Genomic DNA, 23065 nt, shown 5'->3' on the forward strand with positions numbered 1-23065 from the left:
CTCCCAACGACGCCTGTGCACAGAGTCCCAGGTAAGGAACACCACCCACTACAGGATCTCCGGATGTTGCACAGGAAGTTCTTGCAGCTATCAGCTGAGTGATCGTTTCAGCCACCCATTCGACCAACATCTACTATCTGGACTAACAGATACTTGGAATCAGGAGAGACAGGAAAACAAGCCAGTAGCTTTGGGAGTGTGTCGCGTGCAGACCGAGGCCGCGGGGCTGAGGCGGGCTGCTCCGCCCGCCGAGCGCCAAGCAAAGACGTCTAACCACACAGAGGGGCTGCGACGGGGGCCGTGACACTCGAAGTCCGGGAGGCCGGCCCCCCGCAGAAGCGAAAGGCTCTCAGTGCTGACTTAATGTCTGTCTTCTCCGATAAAGGCAAACCCCAAGATGTCCCCACTCTTCTAGCATCTAGCTCAGTGCCACAAACAGCAGGTCCGTATCTGCTGAATAAATAAGAAAGGAATGAACAGGTAACCGTGAACGGACGCAGGAGCCTGGTGCAGAGAGGAAGCGGGCAGAAGCACAGGCGGAGGACAGAGTGTGGGCAAAGGCCAGAGGCAGGAGAGCACGGCGAGGGGGCGCTGAGGGGCCCGGGGGAGCGGGGCTGGAATGCCAGGGACAGGCCCGAAGGGACCCCGGTACCTTCCTGGATTCTTAGCAAGGCAAGGACATGACGAGATAACGTCACTGCATCAAAAAGGGGGAGAAGGTTCCGGTCTGGGCCACAGGGAGGATGATGGAAGGGGCTCAGCCTGGCTCTGGGGCAGAAGAAGGGGACCCAGCCCTCGTAGAGGATGGAGAGGCAGAAGCTGGGACACAGCCACGGCCGGCACCAGGGCCCAAAGCCCCCCTCACCCCCCTCCTCCTTTCCCAGAGCCCCTACTTAGCTCCGAACCTCCCGACCCCAGAGTGTTGGGGCGTGCATGCGCATGCGTCTGGTCCTCCCACCAGCCCCCAGCTGGGCCCCCACCCCAGGCAGATCGCCAGGGGCTGCAGGACTCTTGCTCCTTCTCCTCCGCCCACACGGCTCCCGTGTCCCTTGGTGCTCAGGAAACTGGGCGCACACTTGTTGGGTGAGACCCTTCACTAACCTCTCCGGCTGTCTCCAGCAACGCAGGCACCACGAAAAATCTTTTTACGAGAAAACCTTCTTCCTTTAAATCTCCGAGTATTAACTCTAACTGGGAACAACTAGTCACTTCTTAATCATCTCTCACTAAATTCCTGGGGCAAAAAACCTTTAAGATCACATGCTTTCAATGTCTGACATATTATTCATGTCACAGAAATCTGGTCTATGAGGCAGGCAAAACTACCTCGAGACAATGATTAACGGTTGTTTCCTTTAAAAAAATCTCAAACTCACTGAAAGCATCTGACTTCGATCTCAGGCAGCTCTGTGTGCACGAGGCTCTGGGGCGGGTGCCAGCAGCGGGGGAGGCAGGAAGGCCCTCCCCACAGGAAGCCGAAAGCCAACACTCAGACGCACGCAGCCACAGGACGGGGCAGGACCACACGTGAAATCGCAGAAATCCAGAAAGCCTCTGCGTGATCCACCCGGGGTCTCTGCCGCACGCCGATTCGAAATTCAGCCTTGCTCAGTCCTGTCAGATGCAGAATCCGAAACTAGCCACCCCAGTCTTGGTTCGACAAGTAAAGCCGGTCTACAGTCACCCCAACATGGTGACCACAGCTGCACGTGGCTGCGGAGCGGGGGAGGCACGGCTGGCACCGCATGGTGAAACGTTCTGGATACGCTGGGCCGAGTGACACGTATTTATCACAATCAACCGTCTGTTTAATGTGGGTATCCAAAACTTACGAGTATCTCTCACGGCTCAGGTTGTATTTGTACTGAACAGGCTGGTCTGGGGCATGATGGCAAATACGCTCCATTCTGAGCCAAGGTTGGTGGGAAACCCAGAGGGTGGGAAACGGCCTGGGGGTGCACACGCAGGCCAAGGGCACGGGGTTCTTGGGGAGCAGTCAGCGCTGCCCCCCTCCCCTAGGACTTCGTGACGGAAGACGGCTTCCTTCTTAAACCAGGAGCCTCAGGCAGCTCACATCCACGGAGATGCCAACATTCTGTAGGTTCCCCCAAAATGGGTCTGGTGGACTGGCTCACAGCCTCACGACCTTTGCTGACCCCTCCCAAAATGCGGCAAGTGGTCTGGGAGTTCCCCCCCACTTACCAACCACTTGGCTGGTGGCAGACGATCTGGTCAGTGCCGAGGTTGCCACCCCCGCCCTACATTCACCAAGCACCCACCGCCAGAGGGGGCCACGAGCCGGGCTGGCGAGAACCAGTACCTGGCCCGCCCCATCCGCAGTGACTATTTGCAGCGCCCGTGTCCTGGATCCTGGAGAGCCGCACAGGTCCAGTCGTGCTGGAAGGGGCAGAGGCGAGGCCGGGCTCCACCGCTCGGCAGTGAGGGCCGAGGCCAGGCCGGCAGCCCGCAGGAGCCTGGGATCGGCATCTGTCCGGAGGCTCAGGGTCACACCCTGGTCCCCCATGACACCCGTGTCTCCAGCTCCTACTCGGCCCTCAGAGCCCAAAGCAAATGCCCCCTCCAGAGGAGGCCGCCCTGACCCACGCCTCAGGCCCTCTGCCCCCTGGACGGGGAGGTCACAGGCGCCACCCCAGCGGTGGAGGCACGCTCTGTGTGCGCCTCACCCACCTACGCCCCCGAAGGCACAGGCCAGACCCGCTGGCCTTGCAGGGCCCAAGATGACTAGCAAGGTGCCCCGAATACAGCAAAACACTCACAGGCCCGACACGCCCTGTCCTCACGTTCGTCCCCTGCTGCTGCCTCAAGGCAGCTAAAATCCCGGTTCACACTGGCGCCGACCCCCGCGTGGGATCCCACTGCAAAGCCACTTTGACTGTCCCCCTACGCAGCTGCGAGGAGGTCCGGGGAAGGGCAGGCACAGCTCTGCGATGACAGACGGCGGCTGCGTCAGGTGCCACCAGGCGCCCGTTCAGACACGTAGCCAGGCCACATGCGCGCGGCTTCCAGTCCCTGGTGGAATTCAGTCCCTGACAGTTGGTGAGAACCACGTGATGCCTCAGCTGCTCCCAGGAGCCTCTGTCCCCACAGCCCGGGAGCCCACTCCTGGGGAGACAGACCCCGGCCACCTGTCTCTTCTGTTGGACCCCAGGGACACTTTCCCCCCAAGCTCAGCTCTCTCCCTGGTGCCCAGAAAGTCCCACAGTAAAGACATCTGATCGCGCATTCATTCATTTGCACACACACTTATCAAGGGCCCACTAGGCAGGTCAGTGCATTACGGGGTGGGGGTGGGGGGTGGAGCACACACGGGAACCAGGGCTCGTCCCCTAACTGCATCCTCACTACGCACCCGGTCCAAGCTCTTACTCCCTGGGGCTCTGGCGCTTTGAAGGGTCACCTGTCAAAACCCAGCACCTCTCAGAAGCTGTAACTATGCTCATCCCCTGCGACCCACGACCCCGTTCCTGGGCATCTTCTCGAACAACCCAAAAGAAGGGAGACAGAAAAACACCACGTTCGTGAAATGTCTGCTCACTCACTCGGCAAATACTGATTCAGTGTGACCTCAGGCCAGCGGCAGTGAACACCTGGCACACGGGGCTGGGCGGTACCCGGCAGCTCCTGCCTCCGAGATGCTCCCAGTGAGCAGACGGCCCCCTCGCGCCAGCCGCCGGCCGTGAGAACCATGCCCACAGTTACGACCATGACACAGACACCTAGGGATCCGTTTAAGAACTCCTCCGCATCGCAGAAACTTAAAAGGAAAATCCAATCAAAATGCTAAAAGTTCTTCAAAGCACGGCAAAGAGATTATGAAATTCACCTACGGTTTAACCTTTTCAGATTTCTGAAAAAATAGATACGGCAAGAGGCGTTGCCCTGCCACACCGGTGAGCGTGTCATAAAGCCACGACAATTCACCCGGCGCTGTGCGGCCAAAGAATCTAAACGCAGGCACGAGCGAGCGTAAAACGTCCACGCGACATTTCGAGGGTCACGAATCGTAGCCTCGGTCGCGATACAAAAGAAGATAAATTCAGCCCTGATGCTCGGCGACCTTGGAGGACAGTGCGACGCGCTGGCCAAGGATCGTGGGCCACCACCCGGGGTCAAACGCGGCTCTGCCACTTGCTGTGGCGGCCACGTGAGCAGGCAGGGCCCACTGCCCGTGCCGCCGTGAGAGGCAGGGCGCTCACGCCAGGTGGAAGAGTGCCCGGCACGGTGGCTGCTGCTGTGACTGCACGGTGGCCGCACCGAGAGCTCACATGGGCACAGCCAAAGTTCAAGCCGTCCGTGGCCCCTGCTATGCGGGCGGCAGAAGTGCACGTCCCGCACAAAACCCATCACGGAACCCGTCCGCAGGGGTCGGAAGCTCCTGAGGCTGTTCTCAAACTCAAGTCCGGGCCCCCCAGCCACAGCCAAGTTCAACTGGAAACCCTGCAAGCGGCTGGCTTCACAGGCCACGGCCACGCCCACGTCAGAGGCCGGCCCCTCGGTGTGGGAGGTTGGTGTGGGAGGTCGGCTGCTCACCAGAGGGGGCTGGCTCCACTGAAAGCCGAGCCACAGCTCTGCTCCAGGACAGTCCTGACAACGGCAGGGCTGAGACCGTGCGTGCCAGGCCTGGAGGAGGGACACCACCTCCAGCGTCCGAGAGCCGCCAGGCCTCAAAGCCAGAGAGCCCCACCCTGTCCGTCGACTCGGGCCTCTGCAGCGGCGCCCTCGCTAGCCTTGCTGTCCTCAGGCCCCTCCAAGCCTTCTTCTTACGCCTTGCCGTCCAGTCCTACGTGTCCCATGCTCGGACTCTCTGATGGCTTCCCAGTACTAAGCAGCCAGGCGTGGTGCTCCGGCCCAGGGACGGCAGCCTGTGGCAGACACGGCAGGCGCACAGCAGCCGGCGCCCCCGTGACCCCAGCCCCTCTGCACCAACACCCGCCGGGAAACTTCTAGGCGTGCCTCAAGACCCCACGGACCGCCCGCCTGCGAGGGCATCCGAGGTCACCGCAGAACCACTCACTCACCCCTCCAACGTGCTACGCGTCCTGACGGCACCTCCGTCACCACTTAGGGTGTGAATTCTGGGCTCCTCCCCAAGGAGGCGGGGCGACCAAGTTCATGAGCCAGGACAGGACGGCGTGAGCCAGGAGCTTCGTGAAGGAGCATCCACATCTAGACCGGGGTCCGGCAGCCCGTGGGAAGCAGTCTGAGCCGCAGGACGGTGGCTCACCCGCATGGTGTCACCAGGCAGGAATAAAAAGCAAGCAATAGAAAGCACGAGAATATCGTAAGCAGCCTGATGATACAAAACAAAACTCGGATGAGACACAGGCTACAGCCCCATATTGGTAAATAGCTTTAGGTTCCAACTTTTCATTTGAATGTTTCAAAATCACAAGCCTGGAAACCACCTTCAGGGATCTGGCCCAGAACCAACAGAAAATGAAAATGTGGCTTTTCCCTGGGAAGACCTCAGCCTCTTGTCTCGTCTCAGCCCCGCGGTGGACGCCGAGGGGGTGGTGACACAGGGTCCCCGGCTCCTCAGAGGGACAGGCGCAGAGGCACAAACGTCCTTCCTGCAGGGGCCCGGGCCAGCTGTCGTCCGGTCTGCTTAAACCGCGGTGGCCACGTGCTCCCCTTGCTGAAACGATGGCACGGATTCCAGGCCAAACCCTTTCAAAGGCTGAGTAGGAACCTGGACCCCACAGTCATTTTCTAGGACAGCTGGAGTCGGAGGGGGCGGCCTTTCCCCGCAAGGTGCCTGCCCCTTGTGCGTGTGGGGGGCGGCGGGGGCGGGGGGGCTGGCCTGAGGTTAGCATCCTCCTCTCAAAAGCAGACACCTTGAGAGAAAGGCAGTTGCTTGGACCCACCTCCAGTTAACGCCTTTGCTTAGCCTTAACGATCTCCCAGGGATGAGCCACCAGGGTCAGACTAGGAGCGGAGAACCTGCAAACAGCAGAGACAAGCCAGCGCTTGCTCCAGGGGAGGGGCGACGAGAGAGCTGGGCTCGTGGGGCGCCCGGCCTGGGCAAAGCCACCTGGGTGACAGACTGCGCCGAGGCAAGGCCAAGGCCAAGGCCGCTCTCTGGGCCTGTCCTTCCTGCAGGAAACGTGGGCGCCCGTCCAAATGCTTTCTGTGTTGAAGGGGAGCACGTGGCCTCCCAGTGACCACAGGCTGCACTCCCATGGCTCCCCATCAGCTCTGCGTTGCACAATAAGAGGGAACCAGGGTTCAGGAGCTCCGGCCACTGCAGCGCCTGCAGCCGTGGCCAGGCCAGCAGCTATGGACGCCCCACCCACCTCCGCCCGGGACGGTGCCCACACGCCACACGGCACTGCGCTCGCTCGTTTTTAGAGTGGGCACAGAAACGACTGACTCAACCTGAAGTTTCAGGAACTGGGCCTGGGAGGGGCCGGCTCCGACTCCGCCCAGAAGAGAAGCGGGGTGCAGGGCCCGGCCCCGGCAATCCGCCGCCCGTCCGTGACTTTACAGGCGTGTGTGGGAAGTGCGCGGGCTTCTAGCAATCGTCGACGGCAGAGCTGTGTCTCAGGAGAGTGTCGGGGCCCTCCCACATCCTTACGTTACCGCCCCCCTGCCAGCAGCTCGGTGGGCGACAATCACTAACACTCGCTCCCCCAGAGACACCCAGGCCCTCCAGCTCCCTCTCTGGAAGGCCCCGAGGGACCCGAGCACGTGGCGGTGTGCCGGTGACCAAGTGACAGAAGTCTCGGGGCCACCGGGGAAACGTGAGAAGGGGGTGACAGGCCCTAGACCATGGCCCTGGAGCGCAGGGACTCAGAATGCAAAGCGGCAGTGCAGGGAGGACCCGCGAGGCTGCCTGAGGATGCGGGCCCTGCCTCCGGCTCGCGGTCCGGTTCCGTCGGCCCATGGGGTTTCAGGGCCAAAGGAGCCCCGTGTGTCATGATCGGGAGGGAAGCGGTGCTCCTCCGAGGGAGGGCCGCAGAGGGCCGCAGCCGAGGGGTTGGGACGACGCACAGGAATGCAGATCCCGAGGCCCGCGCTGGTGTGCCACCCCGACCAGGAACCCCCCGATCTGTATTCTAGCAGGACCCCAGGAGGCGTCTTCCCCACAGCAAGGACGAGAAGCACGTCGCTGCCCTTTCAACGGTGGGATGGAAAAGGCCTTGCTGGCGTGTTGCCCGGGGTCGGGGACGTGTGGCAGAATGCACGCTGAGCGCAGAAAACGCCGGCTCGTGGCTCAGGCCGGGGCGAGGAGGACCCGCCCGGCCCCCGCGAGCGCCTCCCAGGAGGACCCCGACAGGGACCCACAGGCCTCGGCTGTGCCACGCTCACTGCCAAAGTGGCCCCTGGAGGCTCAGCACCTCACTGTTCACTCCCAGCCTCAGCGGTCCGCACGGTCTGAGTCTACGCCACCACGCGGCAGAGCCACACGGACGACTTAAGCATCCGCGTGCCACAGATAAAGCCGAGCAAGCCTGATCTCCCGCGCACGGATTGAGATGGAAATTCGAACCCCGCACCATCCGACTGCGAGGTTCGCCACGGCGAAAGGCTGTTCGCGTCTCCGGGCAGGGCCTGGAGCTGGAGCTGCCGTTCCCTAGCCGTGGGACTCAGTTTCCTCCCTGTCACGGGTGGAGGCAGGGAAGTTCTGACTCACAGTGACCCTTGGAGTCATCTCAGCTCTCAGAGCCACTTAATGACAATGTCCTGATTGCACCCCAGAACGGAACAGGACAAGCCCCCGAAGCCGCGGGCAACACGCCCTACTACGTGCGGGTGGGGTGAGGTGAATGGCTGGCTGGCTGCATCACGTTCCTAAAGCCACGCCACTGACCGTCTCTGCCAGCCCTGCCTCCCTGGAAACCAGAGGGCTGGAACGGGAAATAAAAACTTGGTTTGCCGCCAAAAAACAACTCTTATACTCCAAGATCAACCTCTCTGGAAACACTGGCCTGCCCACCTCCCCTCCCACCAAGGCCAGGCCTGCGTCCCACACACCAGAGGGCAGAGCTAAGAGTCTGCTCCTTCTGTTAAGGCCAGCCCCACACACGGCCAGAGGCAGAGAAGCCCCAAGCTCCCAGCTCTGAGCCGCCCCTTCACCTCCACAGCCCAGTTCTCATACGATCAGCCTGAAAAAGCTACTGTCCAAAGCATGCAAACTCAGAGAAGGATGCTGACTCCGTCAGATGGGGACACAGACCCAAGAACCAAACCTCTGAGCAGCTCCGCGATTTTCCGCGAACCCGACCAACTCCTCGGCCCGCCTTCTCCAGGAAGCGCTTCTTGGTAATCAGTCACACGAATCTCCGCGAGTCTGCGATGCCCACAGAAATGATGACGTGAGTACAGACTTCTGACTCTAGGCCATATCCAAATCAGGACCCCCCCTCCGCCTGTCCACCGTGGAATGAGGCCAGACCTCCCTCAGCATCGGAAACCGGCAGACATTTGATGTTTACTCCCAACGCTGAATGCTACAGGCAGATACGGTTTCTCTCAAAGTTTTTTTTCCAGAGCTCTTGCAAGTCTCTGACGATATCAAATGCTAATCTATTTTTAAAATCTTAACACTGCAGTTTTTAAACGGATGGAAAATTTTCACTGCTGTATCTGCAGAAAAAGCATAATGCTTATGACACGACAGATGCTCAAAAATGTTTGCTAGATGAATAAATGGACACTGCAAACCTCCCTCTGACCATGCGGCGAGAGTGTAGCACTCACCGCGCACGGAGACACGGGCGTATCCGTCTCTCTGACACGTGCCTGACACTCCTGCAGCATCAGACCAGGGACGCGGCGAACCCCAGACAGATCTCTGCCCACGGGGAGCTTGTGCCCTAGCGGGGGCACAGATGCTCCAATACCGGCGCAGGACTACACCCTCTCTGGGGGCGACCCCATCCTGAATCTCTAGCCGGTTCAGCGTTTCCTGTGCTGCCCGGTGAGCTTCTACTTTTCGGGCAATCACAAAACCTGCAGCCTCCCCAGGGACCAGCTCAGCCTGGTGCTGCCCACAGGGCCTGGCCGTGCAGGCAGCCAGCACGTTCCCATCGCTGAGCTTCCCAGGGAGGCAGGCCACTCAGCGGGCACGAGCGAGAGGCATCGCTACTGCCCCGTTCACCATTTCATTACTGCACGCGCCCTGCGAAAGCTGACGACGGGGCCTGATAGCACGTGGGGGAACGCTCGCTCGAGTGCCCTTAGGACCCACTACGTAAATCCCCAAGAGAACTGAAAATTCCTAATCAAAGCCGCTCCCCCCCACACACACTCTGAGAGCCATTTCTTCAACGACAAGGTTCTTCTCTCTGGGGGCAGGTTACTGTGTGTGTTTCGGTCCAACCTGAAGGCTGTCTCCCAGTGACCCATGGGTAAAGGTGCCTGACCAAGGAGACCTGTCCACCCTCAGAAGCCCCATTGAGGCCACATCCAGCCCGCTGCCTGCTTTTACGCACCCACGAGCCAAGAACAGTTTTCACATTTTCAAATGCTTGGAAAAAAAATCAATATTTTGTGTCAATATTTGATGACACAAAACTTACATGAAATTTCAGAGCTACGGAACGCAGCTACACTCACTGCAGGCTGTTTCTGTGCCACCACGGCAGGGCAGGGCAGTCACGGATGGCCCTTTATGTCAAGCATCTGCTCTATGTGTCCTCAGAGTCCAGACTAAGGCCGAACGTGCAGGACTAACTGGAAATCTGGGTGACCCGTCCCTCGTGGATCTCTGATGCTATTACATTCCCTGAATGTCACGAGACGAGCACGTCATCTAATACGTTTGCTCGCTTCTAACGAGTCAGAGTTCACACTGAAACCACCGCCTGCTAGGTGACCACCTGCTGTTCATTCGCTCTACAAACGCCTACCTGGGCGCCTACTTGGTGCCAGGCACTGTTCTGGGAGGTGCGGACACAATCAGCGGTCCTCGGGGGGCAGGACACGGCTGGAGACTACACCGTGACGGGGACCGTGTGACAGGCGGTGGAAGGTGGAAAGCCACTGTGATATTTCACACACGACACTGTATGGGCTTTTAACGAATGGATGAATCAGAAACCATGACAACCTAGGAAAAGTGAAATCTCCATAAAAGCCTTAGTCCAGCCAGACCCCAGCAGATATCAGGACGGATGGCTTCGCGGCACCCTCAGCCGAGAAGGCCGGCTCGGCCCACACACCTGGCGCTGAACACACACCGGGACACCCAAACTAGCACACGCAACGTCTGTAGCTACGCTGAGCGGCTGCATTCTTCCTACGGAAGGGGGCTGACAATAGGGACGCATGACTGATGGCTTGTGGGGGACTCGGAGACCGACACGCACTTCACTGGGGCGCCGAACGCCTTCAGGGAAGGGAGCGAGGCGGCGGGGGCTCAGCCTCGGACCGCGTGATGGTGCTCCCTGCGCCGGGGACTGCAGGCGTCTGGCAGAGCAGGCCCGCTCGGCGTCACCCCCGTCAGCCGCACGCTGTCCGTCCCTAAGCGCCGGCTCACCCACAACTGCCTTCCGTGCCTCGGATCCCAGGAAAGCCCAGCAAGCAGCCTCCAGCACCCCTACCACCCCCCACAGACACACACACAGGGAGCATCGGCCTCCGCTGACCACTGTGGCGGTTCCTACACGTCTAGTACCGGGCCCTACACATCCCGGGAAAGAGTCGGTTGCTCAAATGGGCCTGATGCTCCTTTGCTGCTTGAGGAGGACAGAGGTCAAGCGCAGCAGAGGGAGATCCACTACGCCCTGTCCAGCCCAGGCCACTGATTTCCAAAGTCAGAAAGGCAGCCCTGTCGGAACGCGTGATGCCTCCAGACACTTCACTTCTGGGGCACTCGCTGGTCCCAAAGGCTCCACCTCCAAGGAGTCTGGCTTCATGGCCGCAGGCAAAACACGTCCCCTCGCCGGCGGCCACTCAACACCGGGCCAGATCCCGGCGGTGTTCAGACAGAGAAGTTCACCAAGAAATGCCAGCATCAGCTTTCATCAGGACTCGAGCAGTGGAACGCGCTGTGGAAGCCCAACGAAACCACAGCTTCTCCGGAGAAGGCGGAGAGACGCTTCAAATAAGAAACACATGCTAACACAATAAGCAAAATGCTGATTTTTCTTTTCCTCTCTTTTTAACCCACTGTCGAAAGGAATGGTATCTGTAAAGTCAAATACGACTAGTTGAAGTTTGAGTGGGGCTTCTCCCCGCTAACCCACAATGTCCCTCGAAAATCAGGGTCCCCCCCTGTGACCCAGCAGCCCTAAAGCGAAGGATTAACACTTACGGGAATCAGTCCTCGGACCTGAAAAGTGAAAAGGAAGATGAATTGCTAACTTCCACTTTTAACGCCAGAAACTTTTGACTCTCACGGCTCAAAAGAAAAGACTGTACTAAAAATCCCTACTGGAAACCCTAGGTCTGGATGCCCCGCCTCCGAAGGGCCTTGCTGTGCTTCTGTTCCCAGCTTTCTACAGAGCAGGCCCCCGCTGGGCACTGTCTTATTTAACTGTGCCTAATTCAACTCTTCGTACCAAAACAGTCCTGCAGAGTCAGTAACCCCCCTGGAAATCAATTTCTTTTTTTTTTTTTTAAGAAACGTTCTGAACATACGAAGATGGACAGAATTACACGACGCTAGGACAGAATTACGTAATGTAATTCAGCCAGAGGAGAGGCCCCTGAGCACAGGACCAGGACCGCTGACTCTGCCCAGGCTCCTGCACGGTCCCAGCAAACACACTCCTCCTGCGCTAGATTTAGGAAGCCTCCAAGCGCGAGGCGGAGCGGGCAGAAGCAACCCTGTCCCACCTCTCCAGCCAAAATAAGGAGCAGGAAAGCAGGCTCTGCCACTTCCTGGCTGTGTGACCTCAGCGAGGGCCATCCCTGCCCACTCGGGAGGGAACTGCTGGATGCTCTGTAAGGGCCCTGGCCTCTCGGACTCTGTCAACGGGCACAGTAACCATCACTGAGCAGTTTAGAATACAATTCGCTTAATCCCAACCCCCCTGGAGGCAGACCCCGCTGCTGTGTCCCTGTCACAGAAGAGGCCAGCGAAGCCGAGAGAGGTTAAATAACTTAGCCAAGGCCAACAAGCTTACATCATGAACCCCTGGGAGCCCTGCACAGAACACTCCCAGGACAGGGGAGCCCAGCCAGGGACGAGGGTGACACCGGGTAAGGGGACTGAGTAGCCTGCATCCACTCTGACCTAAACCCAGGTGAAAGGCACGAGATGGGGACACAGGGACAGGGTATGAAGAAGTGGGGAAAGGAACATAGCCGGGACCAGAGAAAGGAGGTGGAAGGGCAGTGTCCGATGGGCTGACCTAGGCTGGGCAGGGTCAGGGCGGGTCCTGCGGTGCCAGCTGAGGGGTGCGGGCTGAGGGACGTGGGCGGGCAGGTCTTGGGGTGCGGGCTGAGGGCGAGGCAGGTCCTGGGGTGCGTGCCACGGGTGCGGGCTGAGGACGTGGGCGGGCAGGTCTTGGGGTGCGGGCTGAGGGCGAGGCAGGGCCGCGTGCTGAGGGGTGCGGGCTGAGGGACGTGGGCGGGCAGGTCCCGGGGTGCGGGCTGAGGGCGAGGGCAGGTCCCGGGGCGCGGGCTCCCACCTTGAGCACCGTGACGGCGCCCGCGCTGTGCACCTCGAAGTGCGCGGGCGGCTCGGCGCCGGGCTCGGCCGCGTCGTCGGGGCCCTGGTAGCTGAAGCAGGCGTCGGCGATGTCCAGGTGGCCGAGCGGCAGCGCGTCCTGCGGGCCCTTGAAGTAGTAGAGGTAGCAGCGGCGCGCGTCGAACACGAACCAGCGGGTGCGGTAGCAGCGCAGCGGGCCCTTGCCCGACAGCTTCTGCAGGTAGCCGCACAGCCGCGCCGGCTCCCGGCCCGGCCCCGCGCCCTCCCCGCCGCCGCCGCCCTCGTCCGCGCGGGCCCCGGGCCCCGGCATGGCCCGCCGCGCGCCCACCGCCGCCCGCCGCCCGCCGCCCCGCCGCGGCCGCGCCCTCCCCCGGCCCGCCGGCACGCCCGCGCGCGCGAGGCCGCCTGGGACTTGTAGTCCGCCCCCGCCACGCCTACGGCCGTGCGCGCAAAGCCGCCTGGGACCTGTAGTCCGCCCCCGCCGCCCGCGCGGCGCCAGCGCGCTACGCCGCGCAGCCCCGCAGCCCCGCAGCCCGGCTCCCGCCCGCCACCCCTGGACCCGCCGCTTTCGTGTGCGCACCGTCGTGCGTCGTTATCCGGGAGTGCGCAGGCCTCGAAACCCACCCGAGTGTCCCCCGAACGCCCTGGGTCCCAGCTCGGCAGGAGACGGTGTGCCAAGCCTCTGGCCCGCACTGCACGAGAGAGAGAGAGCCCGCTGCCCCGCGCCGAGCGGGCGCGCGGTCAGTGTCTGCAGAGGGCGGGGATGAAAGCCAGGCCCCCCGCCCGCCTCTTCACACCTCAGTCCTGCACCGACTTCAACGAACACGCGCTCCCTGGCCCTGCCAGCTCTCTCAAGGCCACTCTGGGGTGCTGATGGCTTCGTAAACAAACCCTGCACTGTCTCGCCCCTCTTTCCTGGGACCATGAGCTGGAGGGATGGTCCAGGATGGGGCTTTATCTCCTCCCACCGTCTTCAATTTTTATAGTTAGATAAAATTCTAAACAAGTGGGACTTTAGTTCCCGCCCTTTTTAAATCAGATCACCCTATCAAGGCTCTCCTACATGGAAATTTGGGGGCTGCCTCTGGTGGCTCTAAATTCCTTGGAACCCTTCTGAGATGACTCGCTGACATTTTGCAGTTCCCAAAGTCTCTTAGGTGAAATGTCACCGTGCTGTGGTCAGGGACCAGCTTTACACGGACCCCGTGTCCCTCCCTTGTGTCCAGTGCAGGCTCGCTTGGTGCAGGGGGCCTGCCCTGTGTGCCCATGTGAGTCCCTGCCCCCGCAAGCCTCTCTGGAACCCAGTGACCAGGAGGAAGTGGCCGACCCAAGAGGAAGTAGCTGCTGTTTACGGAAAGGGGGAATTTTGGGCAGTGAACTTGCTTTCCACACTTCCTGCCCTGATGGGGCAGGAGGAATGGACTGGGCCCTGGAGGCCAAGAGAGAGTTCCAAAATCAGGGAGGGGCTTTGCGACATTGGGTGGATCACCCAGCCGCCCTGTGCCTCAGGTTCCTCATCCGTAGAACGAGCATAATAATAGCAATTACCTCCTAGAGCTGCCGTGAGGCTTAAATGAGGTAGTAAGTGCAAAGCGCCCAGCACAGCACCTGAAGCGTGGAAGACCTCAGTCTGGTAGCTAATTCATTCAACAAACAGCCCAGCCCTGGCTCTTTGCCTCCACCTGCTGCCGTGATGCTGAGGCTCAGAAAAGCATTACACCTGGTCGGCTCCCGCTGCAAGCAGCTCTCAGCCCCGGCACGCGGGAGCCAGCTTCCAGGAGGCCTCATTTTCCTACCAAACTGGCAGGCAAATCTACACGCCTCGTGCTTCTCTTTCGTAGGAGGAGGGCATCTGAGGTGCTGGCCGGCAGGCCAGGGCCGGGACAGGTAGGGGCCTGGGCACCCTCCGGGCTGCTGACGGTGGGAGGTTGGCAGGGCAGTTTCCCTGTACGCTGGGTGATCCTCGTGAGATAAGACCATGTGACCTCCGAACCGTGTTCAGACAGGATGGAACTTTTATAAGCACCGGACGAAGCTGACGCAGTGTTGTTGCGTAGACATTTACTGATACGTTCGTTCGTTGTGAGTTTGCGCTTTGCTTATTTTAGATTTTGGAGCCAATGCTGGCGTGCGTTTTTATTTCTTGTTTGTTTTCAGGTCTCAGATATTTCTAAAGGTCCTCGTCGAATCCCCACTACCTGCGAATAAGACAGAACAGGCTGCGTTTCGTGGGGAGGGTGGATGGAAGGGGTGTCTCTGGGTGCTACCTCCCGCCCCAGCAGCTCCACAGATGACAGGACTAGCTCGCTCAGTGACATCGAGGGGCCGAAAGAGTCCCAGCAGCGTCGGTGACTTTCTGGACCCACATCAGACCCCTGCCCCACTTTTTCTTGCAAAACGACTCGGCAGGAAAATATCGTCCATTCTTCTAGTCATTCACTTAATATTTAATGACATTTTCTATCAAAATTCCCAATGCAAATGTCCTTGTAACGGTGCAGTCCCGCTTCGGGAATGTGTCCTGTGGGTGTACTGACTCTCATGCTTTGTTAAACCTGCACGAAGTGCCCCAGTGCTGGAAATGAAAATACCCTGGAAACAGCCCAAATGATCATCGACAGGGGACCGGTTACAAAAATCATAGCGCGGCCATCCGGAGGAAGACTAAGCAGCCGTAACAGAAAGGGTGGCACCTCCTGTCTATACTCTTATGGAAGAGGCTACAAAATAGCTCAGTGTGTTTTACCAAGCAAGGTACAGAGCATTGCGTAGTGTGCCACCTTAACATAAGAAAGAGAGGAAGAAAAGAACATATATATTTACTTGGATATGCATAAACACACACCCCCTTTGTTCGCCTGATCTAGACCTTCGCCCCTGGCAGGAGCTGTCCTAGGTCCTGGCCCTCTCCTACACAGAGCCTTTGTTTTCTTATGCAAACGCCCAGGTTCCGCTCCTAAAATTATCCAGCCGAGCAGGTCTCGAGAGGACGCCTCATGGAAAATTACAGAAACACATTTCTTTGTATTTGAATACTTCCAGGACGTTACGCTGGCAGCAGCCGGACTCCGGGGGAGACCCCGGCTTCCTCAGCCTCTTCGTGCTGGGAACCGCTTGGGTGCCTGGTGATGCCAGGCACTTCTCGGAACAGAGTTTTTAAATACACAAGATAAAATGCCTGGAATCGCAGTGGAAATCAATTACGTTGAAACGGACTTAATAAAATGTTTGTGAACTTACTCCAAACTTCTTTATTTGCATGTTAAATAACAAGATCCAGCACTGGGTCTAATTACTGTAATTGTGAGGGGAGGCTGAGAAAAACGATGTCTCAAGATGTCTGCAACCACTAGAACATGACTTGGAAATCTGTGTGATTTCTGTTAATGACAGAGCCACAGGGCGTGCTGAGTATCAGAGGTCAGGGGAGACAAAGATGCAATCCGCTGCCCGCCCATCCACCCCCACATAGAAAATTCTAGTCCTTGTCAGCTTCAGGCTGGGCTTTCTATTCCAACCTCGGCATATCCCTGGCTTATATCTGTGGTGGGAAGACCAACTAGCCATTACGAGCACGGTGGCTCTCTTCCATGTCCCCTGGCTAGAGTGGACACCCCACTTCCAAGGCTGGAAATTGTTTATAAAAGTGAGGTTCCCAGTGGCTGACCCCCCGGAAACACTTGCCACGCGCATGACCCCGAGCAGAGAGCGGGGACTGCCGTGCTTCACTCCCTCCCCACGTGGGGCCCGTGGGCACCCCAGATGGGGAAGGAGCTGACCAGCTTGAGGTCATGGGCTGGCCTCAGGCCCTTCCCGTTCCCCTAAATCACGTGTACCCCACAGCCGCCCTCAGCGTTTTTATCTCGATTGGAGGTGGCCACGATGAAGTCGTAGCAGCGGCCATAACAGAAACGGTTGTTAGGCCGGCACCCTCGGTGCCATCATCGCCAAGGCGATGGCTGAGCCTGACCACTTGTGTAATTTCAGACACTGCCTAAGGACTTAACACCTTCCTAACGACAGCTCACGTCATTGTCCCTGCTTCAGAGATGAAGACGCCGAAGCCCAGAAAAGTTGTCGTCATTTGCTAGAGGTGACATAGCTCGTCAGCCGGAATTGGAACCAAGGAAATGTGGCTGTAGCCACGTCCCATGAGTGCAGAGCTCCGCGAGCTCTCACGAAGCAAACGCGCTCATCTAGCCCGCCGTCCAGACCAAAAACTAGACGCCGGCAGCCCCCGGCAGCCCCGGTCACCATTCCCTGCCCAGGCGACCACCGCCTGACTGGTATCGCCCTCTTGGATTCACATAGACCTCCCCTCATCTTAACCACGATGCTATCACATTTGTCCTCGCAGTGACCTACAGACTAGGACATACATCCCGAAGGGAAGGAGGGGTTCATCGGCACAGAACGTCGTCGCCAGATTGTAAGTGGCCTCGGGGAGGGAGAGCACGTGGAATCCAGGTCCCTCGCCTTGCTGACGGCGGCATCACTGTGGGCTTCGCCAAGGCTGGTCTTAGCCATGAAAAGCACAGCAGCTTGGGGAGAAAGGCCAGTCCAGGGGGCAGCTCATCTGCTGGTTGGAGGTCATTTGCTAGAGGTGACATAGCAAGGTGACCCTGCCCGCAGTGTCTCCAGCCAGCCAAGATGCCGCCCCAAAAGCGTGATAGCAGTGAACCAGCCACCGGCCCGGAGGCGACAATGGGGCTTCTGTGTGCTGCCAGCGGTCGGGGCGGGCGTGGGCTCAGGCAAATGAGCAGGGCCACACAGATATAGGGGCGAGGGGCCTGGGCTCTGCTTCCCCTCCAGAGCCGGCCAGATGGAGGGCGGCCCGAGGCAGCTCAGCCTGGGGAGGGGGCTCGAGGGGGCAGCGGACGGCCAGGCCCTGGCCAAGCTGCAGGAGCTGGCCCTGAGGTGGTTCATGGAGACGCAGGCCCCCCTCATTCTGCAGGACGGAGCCCTGCCTCCCTGGTTCCACGGATTCATCACCCGCAGGTAAGGCTGGCCCTGTCCACACGCTCAGCATGGCCCACAGCCCCGAGGCGCCGAGAACACGGTTTGGGGGCTCTGGGACAAGCCCAGTTCCTGCCCTCTCCCTGGGCTAGGCAGGGACCCCTGGAGGAGGTGGGGGGAACAGGCCGGCCCCTCCGTGCATAGGCCAGGACTCAGAGGGGCCGTGGGAGCAGGATGCTTTCAGACCAGCTGCGAACAACGTGACAAACCCCTAGGGGACAGTGCTGCTTATCATCCAGACCCAGCACCATTCGTGACAGGCTGGAACTGTTTTCAGCAAGGACTGTCCCAGGAAAACCTGAGTGTATAGTGACACCAGAAATAAAGGCCAAGATGTGGGGGGTCAGCTTTCCGATTGGGCTGGATCTCCCAGCTGCCCACGCACTGGATGAAAGACAAATCCAGCTGGTCATTCGGGCCTCCTGGCACAGTGCCTGGCACGGAGCCGGCGTCACAGCTCCGACCCGCACAGTCGCCTGGGGCCCGCGGCTCGGAAGAGCCTGTTCTTGGTCTCGAGGCATGCTGTCACTCTCCCGACAGTCTTGCTGTTCGAGCGAGGGGCTCCACGTTTGCATTTAGTGCGGGGCTCTGCAGATTTTATGGCTGGCCTTGCACAGAGGGGGCATCTAGCATTTGGTGAGTAACCGGGTGACGGTGCTGCCCAAGCAGACAGCTGGAATTGTCCAGCGTGCCTCCAAAATACTTGGCACCATTTAGAAATATCCACAGCAGCCCAGGGCTGAAGGGGACATGCAGGGGGGTGGGAACCTCCGAGGCGCTATTATGACCAGGCTGCAGACGGGGACGCTCGTTCAGTGCACACCCTACGCCACCTTGCACCGTGGTCCTGAGCAAGGGCCCCACAAACCTAAACGCCGCGGCTGTATGGACCCACCACGGCTGCAGAGCTACTCAGGTGGAGAGGGGGTGGCCGGGGTCAGTGGCTACTGTGCCTGCTGGTGAGGCTGCCGTGGGTGGGGAGGGGGCGGGTACCTGTAGCCTCAGGACGCCAGCCCAGCCCCAGATTGAGTCTTGTGCTGCTCAACTGAGCCCAGGCAGACCGCAGACCCGCCTAAGGTCTGTGGGAGGCCCCTGTAGAGGCTGGGGGTCTGGCACCCAAGGACATGGCCAGCAGGGCCCCCGAGGCTGGTCCAGGTAAGGCTACTCCTGCTGCCGTAACCACACAGGCGCCAGCTAATGGCACGTCCTCTGCCCAGGCAGACGGAGCAGCTGCTCGGGGACAAAGCTCTTGGCTCCTTCCTCATCCGCCTCAGTGACCGGGCCACCGGCTACATCCTGTCCTACAGGTAAGAGAGGGAGCCCTCTGCGGGGGCCTGGCCGGCTCGGGCTCTTGGAACCAGCCCCGCAGATAAGCCTGGAGGCCCCACCAGCCTAGACGCCCAGCTCTCGCAGGGCCCTGGCTCCCTCTGTCATGCACCCCGTGCCTGCCAGACATTTCCTGAGGGGTGCTGGCCATTTGCTGGGATGGAGACCCAGCTGTCAGAGGGGGTTGCCATGAGAGGTTGGGGCAAGCTTCCCGGAGGGACGCTCCGAGCCCAGCATCGAGGAAGAGCAGCAGCGAACTAGGCAGAGGGGAGGTGCGGCTGGGGTCTGGGGAGCATCCCCGGCAGCAGGGACTGCATGGGCACGGGTGCAGAGGCGCGAGGCCAAGGTGTCAGCGGCTCCTGGGGTGCCCGGCGTGGGTGGGCAAAGGAGCTGGACTCCACCTGCCAGCAGTGTGGGGGATCAGGGTGGACCAGCGAGGCTGCCTCGGACAAGGGCACGGTTGGGGGGGACCTCACTCTGTATTTATCATCAGCAGCCTCAGGCCACAAGCGCTTGTGTTGCAGGGGGGGTGACCGCTGCCGACACTTCGTCATCACCCAGCTCTCAAACCGGCGCTACCTCGTCTCGGGGGACACCCGCAGCCACGGCAGCCTGGCCGAGCTGGTGCGGCATTACCAGGATGTGCAGTTTGAGCCCTTTGGGGAGACGCTGGCTGCTGCCTGTCCCCGGGTAGGCACGCCTCTTCCCCGGGGCAGGGGTGGCAGGCGGGGGCCACGTGCCTTTTCCTCCCCATCCACTGCCGCCCGGGTCCCTCGCGAAGGGGAGACGAAGGGGAGGCCGTGTGTCCCCCCAGCTCAGGGACCTGGTGGGCGTGTGTCAGTCCCTTGCCAGCCAGCTTGGCGGGCGGGCTCGCCGGCAGGGGGTGTGTGACCACACGCCTGCTGTGCCCCTACCGCCCACAGCCAGAGGACAATGACCTGTACGATGCCATCACGCTGGGCCTTCGCCAGCCCAGCCGGGGCCTGGAAAAGCCGCCGGCCACGGCGTCCACCACGGAGGTTGCGGACAGGGCCGCCAGCCCCCGCCCCCCGCCCAAGCCCCAGGTGTCCTTCCTGCCCACGAGGAAGAACCCAGATGGGCGTCCCAGGAACGTGTCGGGGGAGGAGAGCATGGAGGTGAGGGGACCTGGGCGCCAGACCGAGGTGGCGGGTGCCACGCCGTGCCTCAGGCTGCAGCGGGTGAGCGTCATGCCCAGAGCGGCACCCGCCCAGCCGGGGCCGCCAGGTGGCTCGCCTGCGCCAGGCCTGCCGCTGGCCGCTGGATGTGGTCACACCTTGGCTTGGCCTTTCTAGCTGGGTGACTTCAGGTAAGTCCCATCGTCGCTCTAAGCCTCGGTTTACTGATCCTGTGGTTCCTGCAAGCCGTCAATGACAGAACGGATGCGAAACGCCAGAAATCCCTCCGTAAACTGTAGAGTGGGGTGCCTGTCAGTCAAGCCCTCGCTCTCTTCCACGGCGGCTCCCGGGGTCCGTCCCCGCGCCGGGGCCTCGCCTGGCCGTTCCCGCCGCCCGCGCGCTCCTCCCAGCCACGCTTCGCGCTCACAGCACCTCGTTCTCTGCGTCGCTGTCACCTCAGAAGGACACCCGAACCGCGGACACAGCCCCTTCCCCACCTCCGCTCGGCGCTCAGGCCTGACGGCGCGCTCCCCCGCGACACGTCCCAGTCCCCATCCTCGTCCCCGATGTCACCGCGGCCTCGTCACACCGTGGGGCGGAGCACGGTCGCCGGCTCCCCGTGGCGTGTGACCCCCCGCGGGCCGCTGCGTCCTGCCCCGCGCGCTTGCCCTGCCTCTGCTGGATGGACACGCACGATCGGCTTGGGGGGGCCGTTCTGAGGGCCGCCCCGGAGGCAGCATGGGCTCGGGCGGGGGGACAGCTGGTGACCCCGGACTTGGAATGCCACCGCAAGGCCGTGCTCAGTCCCGCGCGGCCGCTGGCCGTGACCGCCCCGCATGGGACGGTCGGGTAAACCGAGGCCAAGAGGCGGGTCTCGGCTCAGCGGAGCTTCGGTTCACCCGACGACCTCCTCGAGGCTCTGTCCCTCTCCCCCCAGGTCCCCATCGGGGTGCCCCCCCTCCCCAAGAGGAGCACCTCCCTTCTGGACGAGTCTTTCGGAGGCACCAGCAACGTCGTCTACGCGGACCTGAGGAAGCGGAATCAGATGCGGCTGGGGCAGGGCGCCGAGGGGTCCGGCGAGCAGGGGCAGGGGCCGGCGGGCAGCCGGGCCTGCTCCCCAGGCAAGGAGGCCCCGAGGAGCCCCCTCGACGGGGGCCAGAGCGCGCCTGCCCTCGCTGCGGGGGACCCAGGCCGGGGCCCTGCAGTGTCTCCCACCTCCTGGAGCCTCCTCCTGCCCCCCAGTTCTGAGGCTCTGGGACCCTCGGCTGCTACCTGGAGCCAGGGGTCTCCGAAGCTGCGCCACAGGGCCCAGCACTGCTCCCAGAGCCGTTGTGCAGACACCTACGAACTCGTCCAGACAGCAGCCCCGGAGGAGGCCGGGGATGCGGCCGACCAAGGCGCCTACCAGCAGATCCCAGTCCACTGGGGCGGCTCTGCCCGGCCCCCCTACCCTGGGGCCAGTCTCACATGCAGAGAGCTGTCGAGATCCCCAGACTGTGGCTACGAGGGGACCCCCGAGCTCCCGGAGCCCAGGAACGCTTATGAACTAATCCCAGCAGCCAAGAGCAGGGACGCCGGGCGGACGCAAAAGGTGGGTTCGGGGGGGCTGGGTGCTTGCCGGCCCTGAGGGGACAACTGGCGGTAGAAGGGACATGGCCTTGGTCGCCGCCCCTGCCCCAAGGCGCCCAGAACTTCCCAGCCCTGACAGGTGCTTCGAGGCGGTGGGAGAGGCTGCCCTAGACGTGGGTGTGAGATGGAGGCTTCCAGGTCCTTCTGAGGTCTTTTTCTGCAGCAGAGCCTGACTCCCTGTCCCTCCCTGTCCCTCCCTGTCCCTCCCTCTTGGCTGCTGCAGGGGGTCTTGGCTCCGGGTCTGACCTGTCAGGGCTCAGCCACTCCCGGGCCATGTGGCTTTGGGCAAGACGGTTTCCCTGGCAATTGAAGGATGGCAGATTTAGCAAGATGAAACCCAGGAGCCCAGTTAACTTGAATTCCAGATAAACAACCGGTAATTTTTTTCCAAGCACAAGTACGTCCCAAGGACTGCAATCATTTTTCAATTATTCGAAAACTCAAAGTTACCTGGGCATTCTGCATTCTTATGTAGCAACACTGCCCGGGACCTCCAGTCCCTCATCTGTAGAGTGGCTGGTCCTCAAGCTGTGTCCAGGGGCGGCTGCCCAGAGGATGCTGCTGGACAGCTGCTTGTGCTCAGGACACAGCCCGGGATGGCTCCAGTGAACAGAGCTGCTATACTGAGGGTTTCTGATAAGGAAGGAGGAGGGGGGAAGTGGGGAGCAGAATGGCGACGGGGGGGAGGTTGCTCAGCGGTTCCCTCCTGAGCCCCGAAACCTCTGCCCAGAGCTGGGGCGGATGAGCAGGGAGGGTGCACCCCATGGGGACAGCCCCAGGCCTCGGCACATGCGGACCTCTCCGGTCTGAACAGTGAAACCTGCCCCCAGCTAAGGGGACTTCACAGGAAGCTCTGGCAGCTGCCCCAGGGGCCGGGCTGTGCCCACACGCCCGGGACGGGGCGGCCTCCTGGGACTGTGGGCGGTCAGCCCCAGGAACCACAGGAGCCACATCTCGTGTCTGCTTCTGCCCCGGCTGCGAAGCCCCGTCCTGCCTGGTCCCTGGTGGCGCCGTGGACAGCCCCACCCCACTACACCGAGGGCACTCCTGCGTCCCAGGACCTGGCTAGGCAAAGAGCTCTGGGGATTAGGGGGCCCCAGGGCCCTCCGGGGAGGGAAGGGGGCCTGGTGGAAAGCCCACCGGTCCCCCCGCCCCCCATGCCGAAGGACCTCCCATACCCGGCCACCCTGCCCTGTCCAGGGGCCCTGGCTGCAGCGTCTTGTCCCTCCGTGCAGCCTGACAAGCCCCGGAGGTTCTTCTTTGTGGACAAGAAGCACCGAGCCTGAGGGCCTGGCTTCCAGCAGCCCACAGCCCGGGATTCCGGTCATGCAGCCAGGGA

At 61.1% G+C, this 23065-nt stretch overlaps 2 protein-coding genes across 10 annotated transcripts in view; one reads left to right on the forward strand and one right to left on the reverse strand.

Annotated features, from left to right (window-relative positions):
• The window catches only part of TBC1D2B (TBC1 domain family member 2B), a 43283-nt gene extending 30354 nt beyond the window's left edge, over positions 1-12929 (reverse strand). For 2 of the 8 annotated variants that reach the window (XM_039858351.1, XM_039858338.1), the window contains exon 1: positions 12600-12929. In XM_039858351.1, coding sequence (XP_039714285.1) covers positions 12600-12929 — 330 coding nt within the window. Of the gene's footprint in view, positions 1-157; positions 862-1101; positions 1268-1376; positions 1615-5039; positions 5758-12599 lie in introns of those variants that run through there. The other 6 variants (XM_039858339.1, XM_039858340.1, XM_039858345.1 and 3 more) reach the window with 6 other exon arrangements.
• A 4066-nt stretch (positions 12930-16995) lies between these two features.
• LOC120599340 (SH2 domain-containing protein 7-like) lies at positions 16996-23065 on the forward strand. Of its 2 annotated transcripts, none has more exons than XM_039858362.1 (6): positions 16996-17617; positions 18823-18942; positions 19486-19651; positions 19885-20097; positions 21035-21688; positions 22962-23065. In XM_039858362.1, the coding sequence occupies exons 1-6, from the start codon at positions 17442-17444 to the stop codon at positions 23010-23012; spliced, it is 1380 nt and encodes a 459-aa protein (XP_039714296.1). In that variant the 5' UTR covers positions 16996-17441; the 3' UTR covers positions 23013-23065. The 2 variants fall into 2 exon arrangements, with proteins under 2 accessions (XP_039714296.1, XP_039714297.1); XM_039858363.1 differs by having other exon boundaries at positions 18853-18942.

The sequence above is a fragment of the Pteropus medius genome, unplaced genomic scaffold (genome assembly GCF_902729225.1).
Source record: "Pteropus medius unplaced genomic scaffold, Ma_sr-lr_union100, whole genome shotgun sequence".
NCBI classification, from domain to species: Eukaryota; Metazoa; Chordata; class Mammalia; order Chiroptera; family Pteropodidae; genus Pteropus; species Pteropus medius.

Bases quoted from the DNA above. Each gene is read 5' to 3' on its own strand.
- LOC120599340 (XM_039858362.1), top strand. From the start codon at position 17,442: ATGGAGGGCGGCCCGAGGCAGCTCAGCCTGGGGAGGGGGCTCGAGGGG. The intron at 18,943-19,485 runs GTAAGAGAGGGA...CTTGTGTTGCAG, and splicing joins GGCTACATCCTGTCCTACAG to GGGGGGTGACCGCTGCCGAC. The intron at 21,689-22,961 runs GTGGGTTCGGGG...CCCTCCGTGCAG, and splicing joins ACGCCGGGCGGACGCAAAAG to CCTGACAAGCCCCGGAGGTT.